At 30.5% G+C, this 20831-nt stretch overlaps 7 protein-coding genes across 8 annotated transcripts in view; 1 reads left to right on the plus strand and 6 right to left on the minus strand.

The window, feature by feature from the left end:
* LOC118450225 (uncharacterized) overlaps positions 1-20831 on the plus strand; it is a 97982-nt gene that overhangs the window by 35126 nt on the left and 42025 nt on the right. The gene's annotated exons all lie outside the window — the stretch shown is intronic.
* On the minus strand, positions 512-2379 carry LOC118450155 (odorant receptor 13a-like). Of its 2 annotated transcripts, XM_085655560.1 has the most exons (8): positions 2324-2379; positions 1858-2127; positions 1628-1753; positions 1303-1483; positions 1137-1236; positions 920-1042; positions 675-830; positions 512-610 (listed from the first exon to the last, which is right to left on the minus strand). In XM_085655560.1, exons 1-8 carry the CDS (start codon positions 2337-2339, stop codon positions 545-547), a joined length of 1038 nt encoding a protein of 345 aa, XP_085511686.1. In that variant the 5' UTR covers positions 2340-2379; the 3' UTR covers positions 512-544. The 2 variants fall into 2 exon arrangements, with proteins under 2 accessions (XP_085511686.1, XP_085511685.1); XM_085655559.1 differs by having other exon boundaries at positions 1303-1753.
* LOC118450230 (odorant receptor 13a-like) lies at positions 4155-6221 on the minus strand. The gene is made up of 7 exons (XM_035885805.2): positions 6201-6221; positions 5730-5999; positions 5191-5641; positions 5025-5124; positions 4817-4939; positions 4562-4717; positions 4155-4478 (listed from the first exon to the last, which is right to left on the minus strand). The coding sequence occupies exons 1-7, from the start codon at positions 6214-6216 to the stop codon at positions 4413-4415; spliced, it is 1182 nt and encodes a 393-aa protein (XP_035741698.2). The 5' UTR covers positions 6217-6221; the 3' UTR covers positions 4155-4412.
* On the minus strand, positions 7693-10757 carry LOC118450156 (odorant receptor 13a-like). Its single transcript, XM_035885606.2, has 7 exons — positions 10429-10757; positions 8998-9267; positions 8459-8909; positions 8288-8387; positions 8045-8167; positions 7820-7975; positions 7693-7758 (listed from the first exon to the last, which is right to left on the minus strand). Exons 2-7 carry the CDS (start codon positions 9224-9226, stop codon positions 7693-7695), a joined length of 1125 nt encoding a protein of 374 aa, XP_035741499.2. The 5' UTR covers positions 9227-9267; positions 10429-10757.
* Positions 11181-12981, minus strand: LOC118450157 (odorant receptor 13a-like). Its single transcript, XM_035885607.2, has 7 exons — positions 12961-12981; positions 12488-12757; positions 11948-12398; positions 11777-11876; positions 11557-11679; positions 11323-11478; positions 11181-11258 (listed from the first exon to the last, which is right to left on the minus strand). The coding sequence occupies exons 1-7, from the start codon at positions 12974-12976 to the stop codon at positions 11193-11195; spliced, it is 1182 nt and encodes a 393-aa protein (XP_035741500.2). The 5' UTR covers positions 12977-12981; the 3' UTR covers positions 11181-11192.
* LOC118450158 (uncharacterized) lies at positions 13751-18004 on the minus strand. Its single transcript, XM_085655681.1, has 13 exons — positions 17674-18004; positions 17084-17534; positions 16879-16978; positions 16678-16800; positions 16450-16609; positions 16224-16336; positions 15611-15653; positions 15216-15485; positions 14630-15083; positions 14424-14523; positions 14224-14346; positions 13994-14149; positions 13751-13925 (listed from the first exon to the last, which is right to left on the minus strand). Exons 1-13 carry the CDS (start codon positions 17990-17992, stop codon positions 13860-13862), a joined length of 2478 nt encoding a protein of 825 aa, XP_085511807.1. The 5' UTR covers positions 17993-18004; the 3' UTR covers positions 13751-13859.
* LOC146873149 (odorant receptor 13a-like) lies at positions 18691-20671 on the minus strand. Its single transcript, XM_085655557.1, has 7 exons — positions 20523-20671; positions 20106-20378; positions 19512-19992; positions 19335-19434; positions 19116-19238; positions 18877-19032; positions 18691-18807 (listed from the first exon to the last, which is right to left on the minus strand). Exons 1-7 carry the CDS (start codon positions 20542-20544, stop codon positions 18745-18747), a joined length of 1218 nt encoding a protein of 405 aa, XP_085511683.1. The 5' UTR covers positions 20545-20671; the 3' UTR covers positions 18691-18744.

Here is a 20831-nt window from a genome sequence, read left to right on the forward strand (position 1 = left end):
AAAACTGATTCCATCTTAGTTCGCTTCTATTTGAAGCTATTCCCTCCTAGCGCATGCTCCGTTAGTAACTTCTATTACGTTGTCCATGGTATTAAGAAAATTTCTTCGTATTAATATATTAAATAATTATAATCGTAATGTGCTAGAACATGGTTTATGATTAACGATTATTTTAGATTATATTGATTTAATCTAAAAATTATAAATCTTTTTGAATGATACGTAGTTATATGCGTAAGATAGTTTTAAACAGATCCCTCTACAGTAAGAATTTCTAAACCCCTTGTCACTACTTACGTGGTCACTCTTCTCTAAGAAAATCATGAATACGTTTTTTCTTACCGACGATGCATCGTTTTACCAGCATTAAGTGATATCGGGCTTCGGGATATAAATCGATAAAAAGTTGACAAAAGGATATGTATAATCATGTTACATTTAAATTACATTTAGATAACATAAAATAAGCTTACATAAGATTATTTTAAAAATTATTTTAACAATAATTTAACTTCAGTTTAAATAATTCGATTTTCCAAAAGTTTTAATCGACGAATTTGATTTTCATCGCATATAGGACGGACAAATAACCCATCGATGTTTTTAAAATCTGTTGGATAAGAAATTTCAAGATAATATTTATTATAATTAGAAAAATAAAATTTGCCATTTACATAGCTGAAAAGTTCATGATTGAAGGAACAAAATTTTCCTGCAGTAATATGCGATGATATTTGTGCTCGACACATTATTATTATAAGACATCTAGCTTCGTTTGGTGATAAATGATACCAGTCGCAATTGTACACGGCAAAAGCAATTTTCGTTCCCTGTGGTATTATAGTTTTTTCTTTTTTTTTTTTTTTTTTTTTTCTTTTTTTTATCGGGGAACAAGTGCAGTGCATAACTATTTATTTACCTCAGAAAAAAGTTTCTGGCCGATATAACAATATAGATAAATGTGAAGCATGACGTACGTTGTGTATATAGTAAAAAAGAATAGTCGGATTATCAAGAGACTATGATCGTCATCCACAATGGTCTGGAATAATCACACAAACAAAATTAAAAGAACTTAAATCTTGATGTAGCTATTTTCTTTTTTCTTTCTTTTTTTTTTTTTTTTATTTTTTTACCGAAATTGCTTGATAGAATTGAACACAGAGTTGCATTGTACAGCCAAGCATTTGTACGAGTAACATGCCGTTGAATTTGTCATCAATTGTTTCAGCATATCTAAGAAAAGTAGAAATATCGTATAAGTTTGGTAAATATTTTTCAAACATTCTTTTTTTCTCGTACCTATTAAGCATATCATATTTTTTCACAATTCTTGCCAGATCAATTCGAAAGTTTTTGTTACTTTCCGAACACAATTGAGTCAAGTTTTTTCTAAGACTCGAAAATTGTCCGCACACATGTAACACCAACATTGTCATGAAAGTATCAACAGCTGTATAACTGTTGGCTGCGTAAAGTGCGGCTGTAATTTGTCCAATCTGGGTTAGTTCGAAATTCGGAAAGATGTGGGTGTTATATGGGAAAGAGGCACGATAATACAAAACCCGTCCGGTAATCGGTAGCAATAGGGTTCTTATTATCACATGAGTAAAAACAATACAATTACACATTATGATACTTCCAGTTGTTATCTTCCTACTGATATCAGCGATTCTCATCATCTTCCTAACGTTTTCCTCGGTTGTAGCTTCTCTTCGATCGTTTTCCATGTGCCATAGAAGTATTTTCATGGCTTGACGATGGAAATAATTGGTTTATAAAAACATTAATTTTCGAATATAACTCTCTACTTTGAAAAAAAGAAAAAAGAAAAATAATAATCTTATGTATAATTACATCTCCCGTTGGACCAAAATGCTGCTGTCTTCAATAGAGAAATTGTTATAATTATGTTTGATACCGATAGATTTTCGACGATAGATTCGAAATCATCCCAAATGAAATAGAGATTTGTTGTTTGTGGTACGGTAATAAAGAGAAACATAAAACTGATCGGGAATAAAACTTTATAGCTGGATCCATAAGTGAATCCTCTTTCTTCCGGCCAAATCCCCATGAAGATCATAATTTTCCGATTCCAACCGCAAGCGTAATCCACGTAGGAAACTATGTATGCGTCACATTAATTATATATATATATATATATATATATATAATTATGATCATACAATTTTATATATATATACGTATATTAAACAATCGATTGCGATAAATCGTTTTGTTATTAATCGTAATTTCTATCGCTTTCTCTTTTTATTTATTTTAATTGTAATATATTTTCTGATTATTAATAATGTAATACCTTGATTAACATCCATGTAAGCTCTCCTCGCAACGACGCATCAAGAACTGATCTGTCTCGATATTCTTTTACGTTCAAAGCACTTACTTTCTCGCGCATGCTCTATAAAATCAATCAAGTCCGCATTATCCTAATGGTAAAAATATAATTAAAGTTTTCAAATTTGTATCGATTCCAATCAAGTTTTAATGACAAATATACAATTTAGATGAATTAACGAATTTTATTAATGAACATTATAATAATCATTAAGGATCACATTAAACGCGGCCCTCTATAGTAAGAAATACTAAACGATTTCATAACTCGCTCGGTTACTATGTTACTTTTATCTTTCTGCACTTTATCTTACCGACATTCCATCGAGTATTTAATTTTTCTCATCCTTTTTTTTATTTATCGATAGTATGAAAAAATCGTTAGACGAAATGATATAATTATCTCCTTAAGAATCTAATTTGTCGTCTGTATATGCTAATGTTAGATGTATAATTTAACTAATTGATAATTGCATCTTTTTCAAATCTATATAAAATTATTGAATACTATTTTATCTTTTAAATTAATTCAACGCGTTAATTAATAAATTAGGATGACGTGTTTGGATTTATTCTACATTTGTGTATTTTATTATGTATAAGACGGACACTTAATCCATGGACGTTTCCAATATCTGCGTAATATGGAATATGTAAAATTAAGTTTATAATAGCGATTTGTTAATTGTTATTATTTACTTACTTTGAGAAAATGTTAATTAAAGAATTTTTATTTAAAATTCTTCATTGTTTCTTTCATAACACGCAAATCACGCAGACGTTGTTCCAAACTTTTAAGTTATTTACATACATGAAATATTAATATAGACATAAAAGTATCTATTGATACGTAAACTCCGTCTATGCGTAGCATGCAGCCAATGTGTGGATTGTATGTTATACGAGAAAGAAAATCGTATTATGAGAATATGGTCGATATAATGAACTAATAGAATATGCACAGTGATAAAAAGAATAATTATTATGTAATACGTTAAATTACATTCAATGGATATCCTCCTGGAAATTTTCGCGATCCTCATCATTCTTTTTGCTTCTTCCTCGGTATTAGTCTCTGTTCGATCCTCTTCCATACGAGATAGTAGAACACTAATGGCTTGAGCAATATAATTCATTGAAAGATAATAAATTTACCGATTTTTTTATTTTTTTTTTTTTTTTTTTTTTTTTGAGTAATACAAAAATTCGTCAAAGTAATTATTTGAAAAAGAATTTTTATCTATGAAAGAATTAGAAGAAATAAGTACAAGATGTTTTTTGAAATACCGATCGATTGGTTTCATAGAAATGATCGTGAAAATTCAATGACATAATCAATTATAATTCGACATATAATTACATTCTTCACTGAACCTAAGAGATAGTCGTCTTCAAGACCATATATTTAACACAGTTACATTTCCAAAAGACAAGAGATTATATCTCGATTAACTAACATCCATGTGTTGGGTTTCCTGACAGTGAAAACTATATGGAAAATTGATCCTACCTGAGTTCGCTTTTATTTGATGCTATTCATTCCCAGCGCATACTCTGTTACTAACTTCTACTGCGTTGTCCATGGTACTAAGAAAATTTCTTCGTATTAATATCTTAAATAATAACAATCGTCGTGCTAGGACAAACATAATGGGTTATGATTAACGATGATTATTTTAGATTATATTGATTTACTTTAAAAAAATTATAAATCATTTCTCCGAATAATAAATATTTATACGTAAAATAATTTTGAAGAGATATCTTTATGATAAGAATTTCTAAATCCTTTGTCATTTCTTACATAACTTAACTCTTTTGATCACTTTTTTGAGTGATTTATGAAAAATTTTTTTTAATGTCGACGATCCATCGTTTTATCAGAGTTAAATATTTCGTGATATTGGGCTTCAGGTAATAAATCGATTAAAAGTTGTCATAAAAACGTATAATAATGTTATATCGTTGCATTAAAGTAAACGTAATATTGTTTTAAAAATTATTAAAGAATAATTTAACTTCAGTTTAAATAATTTACTTTTTCGAACGTTTTAATCGACATCTTTGGTTTTCATCGCATATAGGACGGACAAGTAACCCATCGATGTTTTTAAAATCTGTTGGATTGGAAATTTCTTACATACTACTATTTATATTCGTACTATTTATTACAATTAAATGATTGAAGTTTGTTACTTACCTTGCCGAATAGCTCATGATTGAAGGAACAAAATTTTCCTGCAGTAATACGCGATGATAATTGTGCTCGACACATTATTATTATAAGACATTTAGCTTCCTTTGGTGATAGATCGTACCAGTTGCAATCGTACGCTGCATAAGCCATTTTCGTTCCCTGTGGTATTACAGTTTTTCCTTTTTTTTTTTTTGTTTCCTTTTTTTTTGTTTTTCTTTTCATCAGGGAAAAAAATTAAATACATGATTACATATTTACCTCAGAGAAAAGTTTTTCGCCGACGTAACAATATAGATAGATATGAAGCATGACGTACGTTGTGTATATAGCAAAAAAGAATAGCCGGATTATCAAGAGATCTTGATCGTCATCCACAAGGGCCTGGAATAGTCGCACATAGAACATTACGATTTTAGATAACAATTTGATATTTTTTTTTTTTTTTTTTTTTTTTTTTTTCTTTTACCGAAATTGCTTGATAGGATTGAACGCACAGTTGCACTGTACAGCTAAGCATTTGGATCAGCAACATGCCGTTGAATCTGTCCTCGATCGTTTCAGCATACCTACGAAAAATATAAATATCGTATAAATTTGGTAAATATTTTTGAAGATGCTTTCTTTTCTCGTACCTGTTAAGCATATCATACTTTCGTACAATTCTTCTTAGATCGATTTGAAAATTTCTGTTACTTTCCGAACACAACTTTGTCAATTTTTTACGGAGATTCGAAAATTGTCCGCACACGTGTAACATCAGCATTGCCATGAAAGTGTCAACAGCTGTGTAACTGTTCGCTACATAAATTGCAGCTGTAATTTGGCCAATCAGTGTTATTTCGAAATTCGGAAAGATTCGAGTGTCGTATGGGAAATAAGCACGATAATACAAAACCCGTCCGGTATATGGTAACAAAAGGGTTTTAAATGTCACAAAAGTTAAGGCAACAAAGTTACACATTATGATACTTCCAGCTATTATCTTCCTGCTGATAACACCGATATTCATCATTTTCTTGATGTTTTCCTCGGCTATAGCTTCTTTTCGATCGCTTTCCATGTGCGATAGAAGTACTTTCATAGCTTAACAATAGAAATCATTGCTTTATAAAATTATTAACTTTTCAATGAACTTCCTTTCTCCAAAAGAAAATAATTTTATTATAGTTACTTCTTCTGTTGGACCAAAAGGTAGCTGTCTTCAATATAGCAATAGTGGTAGTCATGTTTCCCACCGATAAATTCTCCACGATCAATTCGAAATCACCCCAAATGAAATAGAGATTCGTTGTTTGTGGTAGGGTAATGAATAGAAACATAATACCAATCGTGAATAACACTTTGTAATTGCACGCATTGGGTAATCCTCGTTCATCCGGCCAAATCCCCATGAACTTCATAATTTTTTGATTCCAGCCGCTAGCGTAATCCACGTAGGAAACTTTCCGTGCACGACATCGATCGAGATATATTTATGATTAATGATTTTATTATATATTATATATATATATAATATATAATAAAATATATATTAAACAAATAATTCCAGTAAACTGTTGTATTATTAATCGTAATTTTTATCGCTTTTTTTTTTTATTTATTTTAACTATAATATATTGTCTGATCATTAATAATATAATACCTCGATCAGAATCCATGTAAGCTCTCCTCGCAACGATGCATTAAGAACTGATCTCTCTCGATATTTTTTTACGTTCAAAGCACTTACTTTCTCGCGCATGCTCCGTAAAATCAATCAAGACCGTATTATCATATTTCGCATTTGTTAAAATTCATGATAAAAATATTATTAAAGTTTTCAAATTTGTATCGATTCCAATCAAGTTTTAATGTCTAATATATAATTTAGATGAATTAAAAAAATTCATTGATCTATATAAAAATTATAATAATCATTAAGGATCACGTTAAACGCGGCCCTCTATAGTAAGGAATATTAAACAATGTCATAACTCGCTCGGTTACTATGTTACTAGTCGTTTGTGTGCTTCTGTTTGCGCTGATTACCTTATCGACATATTAACATATATTATTTTTTTTATAATTATTTTTGAAACACATCACTGTGGATTTTGTCATGTAAACTTCATGCATTAATTCTCACCATTCTTTATTTTTCTTTTAGGATATTCAATCATATACTCGATTGTAGGCACATTATCTTACCGACATACTATCGAATATTTCATCATTTTCATTTTCTTTTTATTAATTGATATTGTTAAAAAAATTATTACACGAAACGATATAATAGTCTTTTAAGAATCTAATTCATCGTCTACAGATTCAAATGTTAAGTAAATAATTTAACTAATTGAAAATTTGCAATTGTTTTTAATTTATATACAATTTGAATATTATTGGATCTTTTAATTTAATTCAAAACGTTAATTAATAAATTAGGATGACGTCTTTGAATTTATTCGAGATTTTTGGATTTCATGGTGCACAAGACGGACAAATAATCCATAGAAAGTTTCTAAATCTATGGAATATGAATTATATAAAATTATGTTTATTATTAGAATTATTAATTGTTATTTATTATTCACTTTTGTAAAAAGTCGAACATGTTCTATTTACTTTCGGTCGTATTGATGAATTTGAAAGAAAAAGAAATTCAAAAAGCAGCAATCAGAAAGTCATTATATTCCGTATTATTAAATTTTATATAAACGATTTTTTTTTTTTTTTTTTTTTTTTGAATAATACAAAAATTCATTAATGAAATTAATTTGAAAAGAATTTTTATATATGAAAGAATTAGAAAAAAAATATTTTTATTTTTTAAATACCGATCGATTAGTTGAATCCATTAGTTGATTGTTTTATGATAAGAATTTTTAAACCCCTCGTTTTTTACGTAGTTTATAAGAGATTTATAGAAAATTTTTACTTTTCTCTTTTATAGAAACATTTTTTTTTACCGACGAGGGATCATTTTATCAGCGTTAAATATTTCATTATATTGGGCTCCGGGATATAAATCGATAAGAAGTTGACAAAAAGACGTGTAATCGTGTTACATAGTTACATTTTAATGAACGTAATATTATTTTAAAAATTATTAAAAAATAATTTAACTTAAGTAAATTAAATAATTACCAAATGTTTTAATTAACATCTTTGGTTTTCATCGCATATAGAACGGACAAGTAACCCATCGATGTTTTTAGAATCTGTTAAATAGGAAATTGTAAAATATTATTTATTATCAGAAAATTTAAATTTGCGACTTACATTGCCGAAAAGCTTATGATTGAAGGAACAGAATTTTCCTGCAGTAATACGCGATGATAATTGTGCTCGACACATTATTATTATAAGACATTTAGTTTCCTTTGGTGATAGATCGTACCAGTTGCAATTGTACGTTGCATAAGCCATTTTCGTTCCCTGTGATATTATATATTTTTTTTTTCATTTTCATCGGGAAAAAAACCAAATAAATGAAAAAATATTTACCTCAGAAAAAAGTTTCTCACCGACGTAACAATATAGATAGATATGAAGCATGACGTATGATGTGTATATAACGAAAAAGAATAGTCGGACTATCAGGAGTCCTTGATCGTCATCCACAAGGGCCTGGAATAGTTGCGCATACGATATTACGGTTTAAGATATCAAATTAATTCAACTATATGATACTAAATGATCTTTTTCTCTTTTTTCTTTTTTTTTTCTTTTTCTTCTTTTTTTTTTTACCGAAATTGCTTGATAGGATTGAACGCATAGTTGCACTGTACACCCAAGCATTTGCATAAGCAACATACCGTTAAATCGGTCTTCAATTGTTTCAGCATATCTAGAAAAAAATAGAATTATCGTATAAATTTGGTAATCATTTTTCAAGACCTCTTTTTTTCTTTCTCGTACCTGTTAAGCGTATTATACTTCTCCACAATTCTTGCTAGATCAATTCGAAAGTTATTGTTACTTTCCGGACACAACTGGTTCAATTTTTTTCTGAGAATCGAAAATTGTCCGCACACGTGTAACATCAACATTGCCATGAAAGTATCGACAGCTGTGTAACTATTGGCTGCGTAAAGTTCGGCTGTAATTTGGCCAATCAGAGTTAGTTCGAAATTTGGAAAGATTTCGGTGTCATATGGGTAATAGGCACGATAATACAAAGTCCGTCCGGTATATGGTAGCAAAAAGGTTCTTAATGTCACATAAGTGAAGACGATGAAGTTACACATTATGATACTTCCAGCTATTATCTTCCTGGTGATAACAGCGATTCTCATCATCTTTTTGACGTTTTCCTCATCTTGAGCTTCTCTTCGATCATTTTCCATGTGAGATAGAAGTACTTTCATAGCTTCACAATAAAAATAATTAGTTTATGAAATTATTCTCTTTTGAATAAGCCTTGCTTCTTCAAAAAAAATTAAACTTATTATAGTTACTTCTTCTGTTGGACCAAAAGGTAGCTGTCTTCAATATAGCAATTGTCGTAGTCATATTTCCCACCGATAAATTCTCAACGACCAATTCGAAATCACCCCAAATAAAGTAGAGATTCGTTGTTTGTGGTACGGTAATAAAGAGAAACATAAAACCGATTGGGAATAATACTTTGTAGCTGGACACATGAGTGAATCCCCTTTCCTCCGGCCAAATCCCCATGAACTTCATAATTTTTTGATTCCATCCACTAGCGTAATCCACGTAGGAAACTTTGCTTGCATCACATCGATCGAGAGACATTTATTATTTATGATTTAATAATAATTATATATATATATATATATATATATATATATATATATATATATATATATATATTAAACAAATGATTGCGTTAAAATGTTTTGTCAGTAATTGTAATTTTTATGGCTTTCTTTTTTATTTATTTTAATTGTAATATATTTTCTGATTATAAATAATGTAATATCTCGAGAAAAATCATGTAAGCTCTCCTCGCAACGACGCATCAAGAACTGATCTCTCTCGATATTTTTTTACGTTCAAAGCACTTTCTTTCTCGCGCATGCTCCGTAAAATCAATCAAGACCGTATTATCATATTTCGCATTTGTTAAAATTCATGATAAAAATATTATTAAAGTTTTCAAATTTGTATCGATTCCAATTAAGTTTTAATGTCTAATATACAATTTAGATGAATTAAAAAATTTCATTGATCTATATAAAAATTATAATACTCATTAAGGATCACGTTAAACGCTTCCCTCTATAGTAAGGAATACTAAACGATTTCATAACTCGCTCGGTTACTATATTACTAGTCGTCTGTGTGTTCTGTTTGTGCTGGTTACCTTATCGACATATTAACATACATTATTTTTTTATAATTATTTTTGAAACGCATTACTGTGGATATTGTCATGTAAACTTCATGCATTCATTTTCATCATTCTCTGTTTTTCATCCATGATATTCGATTATATACTCGATTGTAGGAATATTATCTTACCGACATACTATCGAATATTTCATCATTTTTAATTTCTTTTTATTAATTGATATTGTTAAAAAAATCATTAAACGAAACGATATAATAATCTCTTAAGGATCTAATTCATCGTCTATAGTTTCAAATGTTAAGAAAATAATTTAACTAATTGAAAATTTGCAATTGTTTCTAATTTATATATATTTTGAATACTCGTGTACATTTTGTATTGGATCTTTCAATTCAATTCAACACGTTAATCAAGAAATTAGGATGACATTTTTAAATTTATTCCACCATTTTGGATTTCACGGTATATAGGAAGAACAAATAATCCATAGACGTTTTCAAAATCTATGGAATATGAAATATATAAAATTAAGTATATTATTAAAAATTGTTAATTGTTATTTATTACTCACTTTTCCAAAAAGTTGAACATGTCCTATTTACTTTCGATCGTATCGACGAATCTGAAAGAAAAAGAAAATCAAAATGTAGCGATCAGAAAGTCATTATATTCGTAATTAATGTTCTCGATTAACCGGTTCAATTATGACTTTTGATTCAATGCTTTTCTTATGTATTATTTGTTCACTATTCGGTTATATCTCGATTCACATCCATATGTTGAATTTCCTCACAGCGACGTATCGAAAACTGATTTCACATAATTTCGCTTATATTTGGTGCTATTCGTTTTCAGCAAATGTTCTATAAGAACTTCTACCGTTTATCCATGGAATTAAGATAATTTCTTCGTATTAATGTATTAAATAATTACAATCGTCGTGCTAGAACATGCGAAATGTTTTATAATTAACAATTATTTTAGATTATATTGATCTACTCTAAAAATTATAAATCTTTTCTATGTTTGAATGATACATAGTTATAGATAAGATAGTCTTAAACAGATTTATTTATGATAAGGATTTTTAAACCCTTCGCTTTTTACGTGGTCTCTAAGAGATTTGTAAAAACATTTTTTTTTTACCGACGAGGAATCATTTTACCAGCGTTAAATATTTCATTATATCAGGCACCGGGATATAAATCGATAAGAAGTTGACGAAAAGACGTGTAATCGTGTTACATCGTTACATTTAAGTAAACGTAATATTATTTTTAAAATTATTAAAAAATAATTAAACTTTAGTATAAATAATTTGATCTTCCAGATGTTTTAATTTATATTTTTCGTTTTCATCGCATACAAAACGGACAAATAACCTATTGATGTTTTTAGAATCTGTTAAACAGGAAATTGTAAAATATTATTTATTATAATTAGAAAATTTAAATTTGCGACTTACATTGCCGAAAAGCTTATGATTAAAGGAACAAAATTTTCCTGCAGTAATACGCGATGATATTTGTGCTCGACACATTATTATTGTAAGACATCTAGCATCCTTCGGTGGTAGATTGTACCAGTTGCAATCGTACGCTGCATAAGCCATTTTCGTTCCCTGTGATATTATATTTTTTTTTTTCATTTTCATCGGGGAAAAAAACGAAATAAATGAAATAAATGATAAAATATTTACCTCAGAAAACAGTTTCTCGCCGACGTAACAATATAGATAGATATGAAGCATGACGTACGTTGTGTATATAACAAAAAAGAATAATTGGACTAACAGGAGACCTTGATCGTCATCCACAAGGGCCTGGAATAGTCACACTAAAATGATTATATTTTAAAATAACACATTAATAATTTTCCTTTTTTTTTTTTTTTTTTTTTTTTTTTTTTTTTTTTTTTACCGAAGTTGCTTGATAGGATTGAACGCATAGTTGCACTGTACACCCAAGCATTTGCATAAGCAACATACCGTTAAATCGGTCTTCGATTGTTTCAGCATATCTAGAAAAAAATAGAATTATCGTATAAGTTTGGTAATCATTTTTCAAGACCTCTTTTTTTCTTTCTCGTACCTGTTAAGCGTATCATACTTCTCCACAATTCTTGCTAGATCAATTGGAAAATTTTTGTTACTTTCCGAACACAATTGGGTCAAGTTTTTTCTGAGACTCGAAAATTGTCCGCACACGTGTAACATCAACATAGTCATAAAAGTATCGACAGCTGTGTAACTATTGGCTGCATAAAGTTCGGCTGTAATTTGGCCAATCAGGGTTAGTTCGAAATTTGGAAAGATTTCGGTGTCATATGGGAAATAAGCACGATAATACAGAGTCCGTCCTGTATACGGTAGCAAAAGGGTTCTTAATGTCACGTAAGTAAAGACAAGAAAGTTGCACATTATGATACTTCCAGCTGTTATCATCCTGCTGATATCAGCGATTCTCATCATTTTCCTGACATTCACCTCGGCTTTAGCTTCTCTTCGATCATTTTCCATGTGCGATAGAAGTTCTTTCATAGCTTGACGATAGAAATAATTGGTTTGTAAAAATATTAATTTTTGAATATATCTCTTTACTTTCAAAGAAAATAATCATATTTATAGTTACTTCTCCCGTTGGACCAAAAAGCTGTTGTTTTTATTATAGCGATTGTTGTAGTCATGTTTGCTACCGATAAATTCTCTACGATCAATTCAAAATCACCCCAAATGAAGTAGAGATTCGTTGTTTGTGGTAGGGTAATGAATAGAAACATAAAACCAATCGTGAATAACACTTTGTAACTGTACGCATTAGCGAATCCTCGTTCTTCCGGCCAAATCCCCATGAACTTCATAATTTTTTGATTCCAGCCGCTAGCGTAATCCACGTAGGAAACTTTCCGTGCACGACATCGATCGAGATATATTTATGATTAATGATTTTATTATATATTATATATATATATATAATATATAATAAAATATATATTAAACAAATAATTCCAGTAAACTGTTGTATTATTAATCGTAATTTTTATCGCTTTCTTTTTTTATTTATTTTAACTATAATATATTGTCTGATCATTAATAATATAATACCTCGATCAGAATCCATGTAAGCTCTCCTCGCAACGATGCATTAAGAACTGATCTCTCTCGATATTTTTTTACGTTCAAAGCACTTACTTTCTCGCGCATGCTCCGTAAAATCAATCAAGACCGTATTATCATATTACGTATTTATTAAAATTCATGATAAAAATATTATTAAAGTTTTCAAATTTGTATCGATTCCAATCAAGTTTTAATGTCTAATATATAATTTAGATGAATTAAAAAATTTCATTGATCTATATAAAAATTATAATAATCATTAAGGATCACGTTAAACGCGGCCCTCTATAGTAAGGAATACTAAACGATTTCATAACTCGCTCGGTTACTATGTTACTAGTCGTTTGTGTGTTCTGTTTTTGCGGGTTACCTTATCGACATATTAACATACAATATTTTTATATAATTATTTTTGAAACATATCACTACATTGTTTTGCAAACGTTTGCTAAACTAATTTTCCTCATTTTCTGTTTTTCTTGTTAGATATATCTTACTCTTTGTAGGTCATAAAGTGGCAAAAAAAATGTTCCGACACAATCATAGGACGATTCACATTTCATATTGAAACACCATAATGATTTTTATAAGTTTTTTTAAACTATTTCGGTGAGTTCTTTATGCTCGATACGTTGTATGTATTTTGTCTTTTATGGTTACTCGATTTTAGGCGCTTTATCTTATCGATATATAATCGAGTATTTCATCTTTTTCAAATTTCTTTTTATTTATTATGGAAAAGAAAAAGAAAGTTACACGAAACGATATTCTTATAAATCTAATTCGTCGACTCTAGATTGATATGTTAGGTGTATAATTTTACTACAATTCCAATTGTTTCTAAGTGTTTATGTTATTTAATAAATTAGGCTAACATGTTGGATTTATTCTAAATTTTTGGATTTCATTGTGTACAAAACGGACAAATAACCCATTGACGTTTTCAAGATCTGTAGAATGTGAAATATATAAAATTAAATATACAATCATGATTTGTTAATTGTTATTTTTTACTTACTTTGGTAAATAATTGAAGATTGAATGAACAAAATCTACCAGCAGTGATGCACAATGGCGATCGTGCTCGATGTATTATTAAAATAAGACACTTAGCTTCCTTGGCAGGTATATTGTACCATTCACATTCGTATGCTGCATTGGCCATTCTTGAGCTCTACGGAGACAAATTTTTTAGAATAATTTCATAAAAATATATGTATATATATACACGAAAAATGGTAAATTTACCTCTGAAACTAATTTTTCTCCTATGTAACAGTATAGGTAAATTTGTAACAGAATATAAGATATGTAAAGAGTCAGGAAGCACATTTGAAACACGAACAATTCCTGATTTTCCTCGGTAATCAACTGTATTGTAATTGCACGATGATATATTACTCCTTTAGAGTTTCAATTCAATCTTAAGACTCATTGAATTTCCTTACCAAAAGTGCTTGGAAGAATAGAACGCAAAGTTCTATGGTACAACCCAACATCTGCATCAACAACATTCCATTGAATTTGTTTTCTATCGTGTCAGCAAATCTAAAATAAATATTAATCGATGTTCACAGGAATAAATTAAAAAACCAAAAAAAAAAAAAAATGCGAATTCCATTTAACAGCTGACAAAATCAATTCATCAACTCACTTATTAAGAGTGTCATGTTTCTTCACAATATTTGCAATCTTCTTTTGAAAATCAACGTCGTCATTGATACTGAGGTTCTTCATTTTTTGTCTAAGATACGAAAATTGGCCGCACACGTGTAGAATCAACATGGCGACGAATGTGTCCACGGCCGTGTACGTCGTAGCCGTATAAAATGCTGACACAATTTGTCCGATGGACGTCATCTCGAAATTTGGTGTGATCAATGATTCGTAAGGGAAATAAGATTGTAAGAAGAGAGCACGATGGCCGGATTGGTGCATCAAGAGAAATCGTGATGTTGCCCAGAGTACAACTACGGAATTAGTTATCACGGTACTTCCAATTGATATCCTCCTGGATATCCTTGCAATCGTCATCATCTTCTTGATTTCTTCTTCCGTGTCAGCCTCCTTTCGATGATTCGTCATTAAAGTGAGAAGATTCTGAATGGCTTAAGTAACAGCAACGATCGAAAGAAGATCAACCAATAAACTTAATTTATTTCACCAATTTATCAAGTGAATCGTCGTAAATTATATGGTGTTATATTTGAAATAAAATGAAATCTGACAAATATAATTACGTCTTCCGTTGAACCAAAAGATGATTATCTTCATCAGCGCTAACATCACCGTTATATTTGCCACAGAAAGATTATCGACGATCATGTTGAAGTCATCCCATATGAAGTAAAGATTGATAGTTTGTGGTAAAGCCATAAAGAGAAACATAAGGCTAACTGGTATTAGCACTCTGTAACTCGATGCTCGATCGAACTTTCTCTCTTCCGGCCATATCCCCATGAACTTCATGGTATAGCGGTTCCAACCAGATGCGTAATCCACGTACGAAACTTTGGCATGCCAATCGATCGATTGAGATTATTAATGATAGTGTCATTTCATAAATAACACTATTCAAAGAATAATAAAGGTAACATATACGAGTAAAAATATTTTGTTTTCCCTAAACGTATACCTCGATTAATAAAATCCATGTTAGGTTCTTCTATGACAACGATCTATCGAGAACTGATCTATCTCCTCAGTTCCTCCCTATTTCAATCGTCTTTATTTCCTAGCGCATGCTCATAATCACTAAGAACGCTACGATCTCATAGGAAGGTCTTTATAGAGGTTCATTTGTTACAATTTATCGAATCGATCGGTTTGAATTTTTTCGAATATTTTTCTATTAACTAACACGACAAAATATCTGTTTCTTTTAACGTAACTTGTCTATATCGTAAAATGAACAATGAAAAATATTATATATATATATATATATATATATATATATATATATATTTAAAAAAAAATAGAAAAAGAAAAAAGGAAAGAAAGAAAATATTGAAATCATCTTCGCCGTTCCTTTAAATAGAGAGATCCCTCTATAGCAAGAAAATCGAAACACGTCATTGTGTTCTTCGTGTCTCGACTCTTGCGGTTAGTTTAGGCTCTTTATCAGATAGAAATGAAGTACGAACATATTACCTTACCGACGTACGATCTATCATTGGAAAAACTTTGAGATTATCGCGATATAAATACTATTGGTTATGAGATAATAAACGCATAAAAAAATATTATACAGTTTGACAGCGATATTTTATCTGTGACAATTTTACATTTGAACTGTTCACATTAGATTCTTCATTTTCATTGCATAAAGAACCGACAAGTAACCCATCGATGTCTTTAAAATCTAAAAACAGATCGATAATACTATTTACAAGATATTTTTTTTTCTTTTTTGTTTTGTTTTGTTTTGTTTTGCTTTTTTTTCCTTTTCTTTTTTGGTTTTTTTATCATACACACTTACGCTACTGTATAATTCTTGGGTGAAGGTACAGAATTTACCAGCCGTAAGACACAACGGCGTTCGTGCACGATACATAATCATAATAAGTGATTTAGCCTCTTTCGTTGTTAAATTGTACCACTCACAATCGTACGCGGCCTGTACAATATTCTTGCTCTGAAATAGATATGTGAAAGTTCACAATTTCCTAAATTTTTATTCCTTTATTTTCCATATAAACTCGCCTCCGAAAGAATTCTCTCACCGACGTAGCAATAAAGATAAAGCTGAATTAGTACGTAAAACACGTAAAGTATTAGAAAGGATAATTCCAAGAGAAAAAGTTCATTTGGTTCACCGATTATCGACTGAAAACATTACTAATGGATAAAGTTTATATATATCATTTATCATAGAAATTTTATCATTTTAATATCATGCCTTACCAAGAGCGCTTGGAAAGATTGAAAGCACAATTGTACGGTACAACCGAGCATCTGAATCAGTAGCATTACGTTGAATTGACCCTCGATCGTATCGGCAAATCTAAACGAATTGACAAACACATTTATTTAATTTAAAATTTAATTTTTTTTTTTTTTTTTTTTTTTTTTTTTTTTTTTTTTTTTTTTTTTGCATGATTCATCGTACCTGTTAAGATAGTCATGTTTCTCGACTATATAGATTAATTTGGTTTTAAACTCGTCACTGGTTCTAGGTCGCAAATTCATCAGATCTCGTTTTAAGTTCGAAAGTTGTCCACAAGCGTGAAGAACGAGCATGGCGATGAAGGTGTCCACGGCTGTGTAGGATGTGGCGGCGTACAATGCTGCTATCAATTGAGCTACAATTGTTAGCTCGTAATTAGGACTGATATGTGGGTCGTAAGGAAAATACGCTCGAAATAAAAGATTACGACCAATATAATGAATCGTGACGTAACGAAATATAAGGTAGACAACGACGACACTGAGACACATGATGGTACTTATGATCGATATCTTCCTCGAAATCGTCGCAATGTTCCTCATTGTTTTTTTATCCTCTTCGTTCGCTCCAGCTTTCAGATCCTCCTCCATTAACGACAGAAGATGTTTGAGAGCTTGCGTGAACAATGAATTTTTTTATAATGAATCGAAACTTCTATTTTATCTCTTAACTTTTTTCAATTTATTTATTTATAATTTTTTTTTTTCCTATTTGTCTAGTCTTTTTTATTTTGTTTTTTATAACATATTTACATCGTCCGTTCAGCCAGAAAATGATAATTTTCAACAGGGAAATCGTGAAGGTAATGTTACCCATCGATAGATTTTCCACGACCAAATTGAAATTAGTCCAAACGAAGAAGAGATTTATCGTTTGAGGCAAACAGATGAAGCAAAGAATAAAACATACTGGTATGAAAACTTTAAAATTCGAGATTCGATCGAATCCTCTTTCGTTCGGCCAAATCCCTATAAAATCCATGGTGTATCGGTTCCATCCGTAAATGTAATCAATTTTTAAAACTTCTTGCATATCCATTGCAATTTCTGTATAACTGATACGTTTAATCATATGATATTTTAGACAGAAGCAATATTTTAGTCAGCTCGTCTGCCCGAGACGCGTTAAGGACTGATCTTGATTCATCCATTCCGTATTTTCGCGAGCAATGTCTTCCGTCTTGGTTTCGCGCATGCTCTATAAAAAGGATAGGAATGCTGTAGGCAAGTCTTACGTTTCAAAAACAAATCGATCACGATTATTACGATTTTTATTGAAAATATAATATTCGATTAATATGTTATTCGCATATTTATTCAGAACTCAGAATAAATTTAGTTCAGCTGTATCGAAATTTTGTAAAAGTTTTTTTTTTTTTTTTTTTTAACATTTACTTACGAATGTTTTAAAAATGAAAAGTAGGTGTTTATCGAACAGTATCCCTCTAACGTTGGAAAACTTAAACCTTCGTTACAGTTGACTCCGGTGGTTACGAGGAATTGTCTTTAGGCTACGTTACGTTATCGACGTCTTTTTAATTTATGAAAATTGCAAAATTTTTTTTTTTTTTTTTTCTTTCGTTATACATGTTAATACTCTCACGCAATGTAATTGGTCAATAAATGACAATTAACGGAACAGAAATTCTTACGAGTATATTATCTCACAACGTATAAAATGTTTATAACTTAAGTAAATTTAAAGTTTTACAAATAATATTTATTACTATATTGTATACTAGTGTTTATTATTATAATGTATGTAATAGTCTGCAACCCCTCAATTTACTCTGTCACTATTCTATTTATTATTATTTTTGTAAATTAATCCTTTTTTTCCGTTACCGTTAATAACACCGAAAGATATCCAATTGTAGTTTTTAAAATCTGCAAGAGTAAACTAAATAGTATTTAAATAATCGTATAATCCTTTTTACATTCATTGTTTTCTCTTACGTTGCTAAACATTTCCATCGAAAAAGTGCCAAATTTTCCGGCTGTTAAACGAAATGGTATAGAAGATCGATGCATCACGAAAATGATATTTCGTGCATCTTTTGGAGACAACGTACACCACTGCGACTCGTATACTGACGTGCCCATTGCAGAACTCTGTTTAACACACATTCCCATAATACAGAATTTTAACATTTTAAAAACATTTTATCTTATTTTATTTTTTTTTTTTTTTTCACCTCAACGATAAGCATTTCCCCAACGTAACAATATAGATAGAGTTGTACCAAGATAACAACTATAAACAAGACAATAAAAACCAATCGTTCTATGGGAAAATCACTCCCATCGTATTCCATTATCTGCAAAAAAATTTCCACAAACGAGATGTTTGACAAGAATAAAATATAGATTTACTTTTTCGTTTTTTTTTTTTTTTTTTTTTTTTATTGACTTACGCGAACTAATTGAAAGGCCTGAAAGCAAACTTGAACGATGCAAGCCAGTATTTGAATGAGCATCAACATGTTAAATGAATTCTCAATCGATTTAGTATACCTTAAATAATAATAATGATCATGATTGCAAAGTGTTGCATCATCGATAAAATAAAAATGATCATTCGATTGACCAACCAGTTGAGATGTTCGTGTCTCTTTACGATCCACGTCAATTTTGTTGTAAACTCATTGGCTATCTCGCTCGTGCCATTCGATAGATTTTCAAGTGCATGCCTGAGATTGGTAATTTGTGCACAGACATGAAGGACGAGCATTGTGATAAACGTGTCTACTCCTACGTATGATACGGTAGCGCTATACGCCGCTACGATTTGTCCGAGACAGGAAATTAAAAAAGCTGAAGTTCCACTAATGTCGTATGGAAAATAAGCGGGATAAATGACCGTACTTGGGGGATCGAATTGATCTCTTTGCATTTGCGCGATCATCAAGCTTCGAGGTAGAATGAGAATCGATGTCATAAAATGTCCTAATGTCGTACACCATATCGATATGATTCTTGCCTTTTTAGCGTTAACCAACATGACCGATCTCTCATCCTCGCTTTTCGATCTTTTCCAATCTTCGACGAAGGAACTGAGAAGTGGTCTAAGAGCTGGAAAAGATTTTCTTTTTTTCTTTCTTTTTTTTTTTTCTTTTCTGCAAATATTTCTCTTCCTCGTATGGATCGTCGTGCTATTAGGTAATCATCACAAAATTTACACTTACATTCCAAATAATATCGTGCGAACAACAATTTTATGCAAGACATGGATACCGGGACGATTCCCGTCGCCAAAATCTCTGTCGTCAGATCTACGTCACCCCATATCATCAAAAGATATGCCGACTGCGGTAGAGTGACAAATCCCAGCATAAAAAATGAATGTAGAATGAACCAATATTTCGATAAGGTAGGATCATTTGCATTGTCCTTCCAATCCGGCCATACACCAAGTATTTGTAGGCTTAGCCGGTTCCAACCAATGGCATAATTTAAATCTGCAAAGTGAAGAACTCCCGTTGAAGATACGCAAAAGACAGAATATTTAATTAGAAAAAGAGAATACTTCAAGTATTCTTTTGTAGTCTTTCATCCATTCTTTTTTCTTTTTTGATAAATTTACAAGTTACACGAAACTTTACCTTCTTCGAATACCGTTGTCATCGTAGAAAGACGATTATAACACGCGCCGCGTGTTGAACGACTGTGCTCTGGCTCGTCGTTCGATATAGACGTCCTTCTCTTTTTCTTCGTCCAGCACGCATGCCCGTCTGACTTAAAATGATGTACCATCCCCACCAACTATTGAAAAATTTATCTACTTGGAATGATATTTTTTCTTTTCTACCAAACTCATTTAAATAAGCAACCTCCAAGTTCTTAGTTTCTATTCAACCTTCCCCATTTTATAATGCTTTACGATCCCTCGTCGATTACTTCAAGTGTAATAA

This window comes from Vespa mandarinia, chromosome 3 (assembly GCF_050613455.1).
Source record: "Vespa mandarinia isolate Hongniang chromosome 3, ASM5061345v1, whole genome shotgun sequence".
NCBI lineage: Eukaryota > Metazoa > Arthropoda > Insecta > Hymenoptera > Vespidae > Vespa > Vespa mandarinia.